This window comes from Anomaloglossus baeobatrachus, unplaced genomic scaffold (assembly GCF_048569485.1).
Source record: "Anomaloglossus baeobatrachus isolate aAnoBae1 unplaced genomic scaffold, aAnoBae1.hap1 Scaffold_304, whole genome shotgun sequence".
NCBI lineage: Eukaryota > Metazoa > Chordata > Amphibia > Anura > Aromobatidae > Anomaloglossus > Anomaloglossus baeobatrachus.
This window is the reverse complement of record NW_027442463.1, coordinates 136680-144617: the sequence shown is the minus strand read 5'-3', so window position 1 is coordinate 144617 and position 7938 is coordinate 136680. Positions and strand designations below refer to the sequence as shown.

The 7938-nt window shown below is 49.8% G+C and overlaps 1 protein-coding gene across 1 annotated transcript in view; it reads left to right on the top strand.

The window, feature by feature from the left end:
* Positions 1–521: 521 nt before the first annotated feature.
* Positions 522–7938, top strand: part of LOC142268483 (tyrosinase-like) — a 114861-nt gene continuing 107444 nt past the window's right edge. The window contains exon 1 of the mRNA XM_075332360.1: positions 522–1323. Within this exon, the coding sequence (XP_075188475.1) occupies positions 535–1323 (789 nt within the window). The 5' untranslated portion in view covers positions 522–534. The remainder of the gene's footprint in view (positions 1324–7938) is intronic.

Below are 7938 nucleotides of genomic sequence, written 5' to 3'. Positions count from 1 at the left end.
TACCACGCTACCATCCATACACTGTACATACCACCCTACCATCCATACACTGTACATACCGCCCTACCATCCATACACTGTACATACCACGCTACCATCCATACACTGTACATACCGCCCTACCATCCATACGCAGCACATACCGCCCTACCATCCATACGCAGCACATACCGCCCTACCATCCATACGCAGCACATACCGCCCTACCATCCATACGCAGCACATACCGCCCTACCATCCATACGCAGCACATACCGCCCTACCATCCGTACGCAGCACATACCGCCCTACCATCCATACATTCTACATACCACCCTACCATCCGTACACTGTACATACCACCCTACCATCCATACACTGTACATACCGCCCTACCATCCATACGCAGCACATACCGCCCTACCATCCATACGCAGCACATACCGCCCTACCATCCATACGCAGCACATACCGCCCTACTATCCATATGCGTACATATAACCACACGCACCTCTCCTGTCTTTGTCTCCTTCTCCAGACTGAGAAGATCCGGAGATGTTCCTCCTCCTCCTCGGAGTCGTCCTGTTGGGCGTCACATCTACAGCCGCCATGTTCCCCAGATCCTGTGTGGAGAACGTCACGAGGTTTCCTGTGGTGTGTTGCCCTGAGTATAAGGGGTCACCGTGTGGCGCTTCCAGTAATCGGGGCAGCTGTATGCCGGTGTCGAGCAGCAGAGCCGTATCTGATCCTGATGTGGAGATCGATGACAGACATTTGTTTCCTTCTCACTATTTCAACTATACCTGCCAATGCAAGTTCAACTACAGTGGCCCAAACTGCGGCGGCTGCATCCACAACCACTACGGCGAGAACTGCGAAAACGTGAACTACGTGACGAGGAGGGAGATCCGGGAGCTGTCGGTGAAGGAACGAGAAGAGTGGTTCGCCCAACTCCACCAATGCAAGTACAAGATTGACCCCGACTACATGATGATGGTGTCCGGGGATCGCTTCCGCACCGAAGCCTACGAGTTCCGCCCTGCCTCCTTCATTAATATCTGGTCTGCCATGCACAATTACGTCACCAGGATGTTCATCAACAACACGAGAGAAAACAACATTCTCAACTTCGGCCACGGCAGCACCGGATTCCTCACCTTCCATCGAGCGTACATGTCTGAGCTTGAGAGATCATTGCAAAGATGCACCAAAAATGCAAACTTTTCTCTTGTGTATTATGACTGGCGAAACGACTCCGACTGCGCCATCTGCAATGACGACTTTATGGGAGGGAACAATGTCCACGGCTACATCAGTCCCTATTCTGTCTTCTACAGCTGGAGGGTGAGTGCCATCGCCGAAACCTGAAAGTGTCTCTAAAATGCAAGGCCTAAGCATCCGAATCGATCCATCCCCTGCCCACCCCCGAGCACATGGCTCCAGCATCCCCAAACAATAATAATAATAATAATAATAATAATCTTTATTTCTATAGCGCCAACATATTCCGCAGCGCTTTACAATTCAGGAGGATCATATACATATCATATACATAAACATATACAAACAAGTAACAATTATAGAGGATGCAATATTTAAAAGGAAAAATGGCAACCCTGCTCGTGGGAGCTTACAATCTACAATGAGATGGGGGGAGGGGCAAGGTACAAGTGCTTATTTACAATGACAATCCAGCCATCTCAGGGGGATAGATGATGGCTTCCTGGACCAGTTGGCCAGAGCCTTGAGATGCATTTGGGTGCAATGGAGTTTGACGTGGGGTTATGTTCTGAGAAGTTGTAGAGGGATTAGGTGAAATTAGTTTGGCTAGGGAGTGTGATAGGCCACCCTAAAAAGATGCGTTTTTAGGGAGCGTCTGAAGCTGAGTAAATTGTGATTTGTCCTAACTTCTAGGGGACAAATCCTCAACAATCCTCCATCCCAGCATCTACAACACATGAGGTCAATGGACCGCGCCTCTGATGGTCAGCAAGGTGTGGAGTCAGTGCTTACAATGACGTGGACATCATCGGGAGGATATAGACAAAGAAATGCAGGAAATAACTGCTCATGATAAAGCTCCATAAAGAAGATCTGACAACAGCAGCAGTGGCAATGATGCTACGAATAGTGATATTTACTGAACTTAGGCAAAAAGAGGCAGAATAAGTATATATCAGTGCAGAGGCTGCATATCTCACATGTCACCCTCACGACCTCCTCTGTGACCACATAGGTGCATGCAGAGGCTGCTGTGATCTCAGGACTCCCTCATCCCCTCCTGTTCATATACACAGTGTCACTTAGTTCAGAGGCTGCAGATATCACTGCATCTTCCTCACCACCTCCTCTGTGACCAAATAGGCGCATGCAGAGGCTGCTGTGATCTCAGGACTCCCTCATCCCTTCCTGTTCATCTTCCTCGCCACCTCCTCTGTGACTACATAGGCGCATGCAGAGGCTGCTGTGATCTCAGGACTCCCTCATCCCCTCCTGTTCATATATGCATCGTCACTTAGTTCAGAGGCTGCAGATATCCCTGCATCTTCCTCAACACCTCCTCTGTGACCACATAGGTGCATGCAGAGGCTGCTGTGATCTCAGGACTCCCTCATCCCCTCCTGTTCATATATGCATCGTCACTTAGTTCAGAGGCTGCAGATATCCCTGCATCTTCCTCACCACCTCCTCTGTGACTACATAGGTGCATGCAGAGGCTGCTGTGATCTCAGGACTCCCTCATCCCCTCCTATTCATATACACAGTGTCACTTAGTTCAGAGGCTGCAGATATCCCTGCATCTTCCTCACCTCCTCTGTGACCACATAGGCGCATGCAGAGGCTGCTGTAATCACAGGACTCCCTCATCCCCTCCTGTTCATATATGCATCGTCACTTAGTTCAGAGGCTGCAGATATCCCTGCATCTTCCTCACCACCTCCTCTGTGACTACATAGGTGCATGCAGAGGCTGCTGTGATCACAGAACTCCCTCATCCCCTCCTGTTAATATACACAGTGTCACTTAGTTCAGAGGCTGCAGATATCACTGCATCTTCCTCACCACCTCCTCTGTGTCTACATAGGCGCATGCAGAGGCTGCTGTGATCACAGGACTCCCTCATCCCCTCCTATTCATATACACAGTGTCACTTAGTTCAGAGGCTGCAGATATCACTGCATCTTCCTCACCACCTCCTCTGTGACTACATAGGTGCATGCAGAGGCTGCTGTGATCTCAGGACTCCCTCATCCCCTCCTGTTCATATACACAGTGTCACTTAGTTCAGAGGCTGCAGATATCCCTGCATCTTCCTCACCACCTCCTCTGTGACTACATAGGTGCATGAAGAGGCTGCTGTGATCACAGGACTCACTTATCCCCTTCTGTTCATATACACAATGTCACTTAGTTCAGAGGCTGCAGATATCACTGCATCTTCCTCACCACCTCCTCTGTGACTACATAGGCACATGCAGAGGCTGCTGTGATCACAGAACTTCCTCATCCCCTCCTGTTCATATACACAGCGTCACTTAGTTCAGAGGCTGCAGATATCACTGCATCTTCCTCGCCACCTCCTCTGTAACTACATAGGTGCATGCAGAGGCTGGTGTGATCTCAGGACTCCCTCATCCCCTCCTGTTCATATAAAAAATGTCACTTAGTTCAGAGGCTGCAGATATCACTGCATCTTCCTCACCACCTCCTCTGTGACTACATAGGTGCATGCAGAGGCTGCTGTGATCTCAGGACTCCCTCATCCCCTCCTGTTCATATACACAGTGTCACTTAGTTCAGAGGCTGCAGATATCACTGCATCTTCCTCACCACCTCCTCTGTGACTACATAGGTGCATGCAGAGGCTGCTGTGATCTCAGGACTCCCTCATCCCTTCCTGTTCATATACACAGTGTCACTTAGTTCAGAGGCTGCAGATATCACTGCATCTTCCTCACCACCTCCTCTGTGTCTACATAGGTGCATGCAGAGGCTGCTATGATCTCAGGACTCCCTCATCCCCTCCTGTTCATATACACAATGTCACTTAGTTCAGAGGCTGCAGATATCACTGCATCTTCCTCACCACCTCCTCTGTGACTACATAGGCACATGCAGAGGCTGCTGTGATCACAGAACTTCCTCATCCCCTCCTGTTCATATACACAGTGTCACTTAGTTCAGAGGCTGCAGATATCACTGCATCTTCCTCACCACCTCCTCTGTGACTACATAGGTGCATGCAGAGGCTGCTGTGATCTCAGGACTCCCTCATCCCCTCCTGTTCATATACACAGTGTCACTTAGTACAGAGGCTGCAGATATCCCTGCATCTTCCTCACCACCTTCTCTGTGACTACATAGGTGCATGAAGAGGCTGGTGTGATCTCAGGACTCCCTCATCCCCTCCTGTTCATATACACAGTGTCATTTAGTTCAGAGGCTGCAGATATCACTGCATCTTCCTCGCCACCTCCTCTGTGACTACATAGGTGCATGCAGAGGCTGCTGTGATCTCAGGACTCCCTCATCCCTTCCTGTTCATATACAGAGTGTCACTTAGTTCAGAGGCTGCAGATATCACTGCATCTTCCTCACCACCTCCTCTGTGACTACATAGGCGCATGCAGAGGCTGCTGTGATCTCAGGACTCCCTCATCCCCTTCTGTTCATATACACAGTGTCACTTAGTTCAGAGGCTGCAGATATCACTGCATCTTCCTCACCACCTCCTCTGTGACTACATAGGCGCATGCAGAGGCTGCTGTGATCTCAGGACTCCCTCATGCCCTTCTGTTCATATACACAGTGTCACTTAGTTCAGAGGCTGCAGATATCCCTGCATCTTCCTCACCACCTCTGTGACTACATAGGTGCATGCAGAGGCTGCTGTGATCTCAGGACTCCCTCATCCCCTCCTGTTCATATACACAATGTCACTTAGTTCAGAGGCTGCAGATATCACTGCATCTTCCTCACCACCTCCTCTGTGACTACATAGGTGCATGCAGAGGCTGCTGTGATCTCAGGACTCCCTCATCCCTTCCTGTTCATATACACAGTGTCACTTAGTTCAGAGGCTGCAGATATCACTGCATCTTCCTCACCACCTCCTCTGTGTCTACATAGGTGCATGCAGAGGCTGCTGTGATCTCAGGACTCCCTCATCCCCTCCTGTTCATATACACAGTGTCACTTAGTTCAGAGGCTGCAGATATCACTGCATCTTCCTCACCACCTCCTCTGTGACTACATAGGTGCATGCAGAGGCTGCTGTGATCACAGAACTTCCTCATCCCCTCCTGTTCATATACACAGTGTCACTTAGTTCAGAGGCTGCAGATATCACTGCATCTTCCTCACCACCTCCTCTGTGACTACATAGGTGCATGCAGAGGCTGCTGTGATCTCAGGACTCCCTCATCCCTTCCTGTTCATATACACAGTGTCACTTAGTTCAGAGGCTGCAGATATCACTGCATCTTCCTCACCACCTCCTCTGTGTCTACATAGGTGCATGCAGAGGCTGCTGTGATCTCAGGACTCCCTCATCCCCTCCTGTTCATATACACAATGTCACTTAGTTCAGAGGCTGCAGATATCACTGCATCTTCCTCACCACCTCCTCTGTGACTACATAGGCACATGCAGAGGCTGCTGTGATCACAGAACTTCCTCATCCCCTCCTGTTCATATACACAGTGTCACTTAGTTCAGAGGCTGCAGATATCACTGCATCTTCCTCACCACCTCCTCTGTCACTACATAGGCACATGCAGAGGCTGCTGTGATCACAGAACTTCCTCATCCCCTCCTGTTCATATACACAGCGTCACTTAGTTCAGAGGCTGCAGATATCACTGCATCTTCTTCGCCACCTCCTCTGTGACTACATAGGTGCATGCAGAGGCTGGTGTGATCACAGGACTCCCTCATCCCCTCATGTTCATATACACAGTGTCACTTAGTTCAGAGGCTGCAGATATCACTGCATCTTCCTCACCACCTCCTCTGTGACCACATAGGTGCATGCAGAGGCTGCTGTGATCTCAGGACTCCCTCATCCCCTCCTATTCTTATACACAGTGTCACTTAGTTCAGAGGCTGCAGATATCACTGCATCTTCCTCGCCACCTCCTCTGTGACTACATAGGCGCATGCAGAGGCTGGTGTGATCACAGGACTCCCTCATCCCCTCATGTTCATATACACAGTGTCACTTAGTTCAGAGGCTGCAGATATCACTGCATCTTCCTCACCACCTCCTCTGTGACTACATAGGTGCATGAAGAGGCTGCTGTGATCACAGGACTCACTTATCCCCTCCTGTTTATATAAACAGCGTCACTTAGTTCAGAGGCTGCAGATATCACTGCATCTTCCTCGCCACCTCCTCTGTGACTACATAGGTGCATGCAGAGGCTGCTGTGATCTCAGGACTCCCTCATCCCCTCCTGTTCATATATGCAGCGTCACTTAGTTTAGAGGCTGCAGATATCACTGCATCTTCCTCACCACCTCCTCTGTGACTACATAGGTGCATGCAGAGGCTGCTGTGATCACAGAATTCACTTATCCCCTCCTGTTTATATACACAGTGTCACTTAGTTCAGAGGCTGCAGATATCACTGCATCTTCCTCACCACCTCCTCTGTGACTACATAGGCGCATGCAGAGGCTGCTGTGATCACAGAACTCCCTCATCCCCTCCTGTTCATATATGCAGCGTCACTTAGTTCAGAGGCTGCAGATATCACTGCATCTTCTTCGCCACCTCCTCTGTGACTACATAGGCACATGCAGAGGCTGCTGTGATTACAGAACTCACTTTTCCCCTCCTGTTTATATAAACAGCGTCACTTAGTTCAGAGGCTGCAGATATCACTGCATCTTCCTCGCCACCTCCTCTGTGACTACATAGGTGCATGCAGAGGCTGCTTTGATCTCAGGACTCCCTCATCCCCTCCTGTTCATATATGCAGCGTCACTTAGTTTAGAGGCTGCAGATATCACTGCATCTTCCTCACCACCTCCTCTGTGACTACATAGGCGCATGCAGAGGCTGCTGTGATCACAGAACTCCCTCATCCCCTCCTGTTCATATATGCAGCGTCACTTAGTTCAGAGGCTGCAGATATCACTGCATCTTCCTCGCCACCTCCTCTGTGACTACATAGGCACATGCAGAGGCTGCTGTGATCTCAGGACTCCCTCATCCCTTCCTGTTCATATACACAGTGTCACTTAGTTCAGAGGCTGCAGATATCACTGCATCTTCCTCACCACCTCCTCTGTGACTACATAGGTGCATGCAGAGGCTTCTGTGATCTCAGGACTCCCTCATCCCTTCCTGTTCATATACACAGTGTCACTTAGTTCAGAGGCTGCAGATATCACTGCATCTTCCTCACCACCTCCTCTGTGTCTACATAGGTGCATGCAGAGGCTGCTGTGATCTCAGGACTCCCTCATCCCCTCCTGTTCATATACACAATGTCACTTAGTTCAGAGGCTGCAGATATCACTGCATCTTCCTCACCACCTCCTCTGTGACTACATAGGCACATGCAGAGGCTGCTGTGATCACAGAACTTCCTCATCCCCTCCTGTTCATATACACAGTGTCACTTAGTTCAGAGGCTGCAGATATCACTGCATCTTCCTCACCACCTCCTCTGTGACTACATAGGTGCATGCAGAGGCTGCTGTGATCTCAGGACTCCCTCATCCCCTCCTGTTCATATACACAGTGTCACTTAGTTCAGAGGCTGCAGATATCCCTGCATCTTCCTCACCACCTCCTCTGTGACTACATAGGTGCATGCAGAGGCTGCTGTGATCTCAGGACTCCCTCATCCCTTCCTGTTCATATACACAGTGTCACTTAGTTCAGAGGCTGCAGATATCACTGCATCTTCCTCACCACCTTCTCTGTGACTACATAGGTGCATGAAGAGG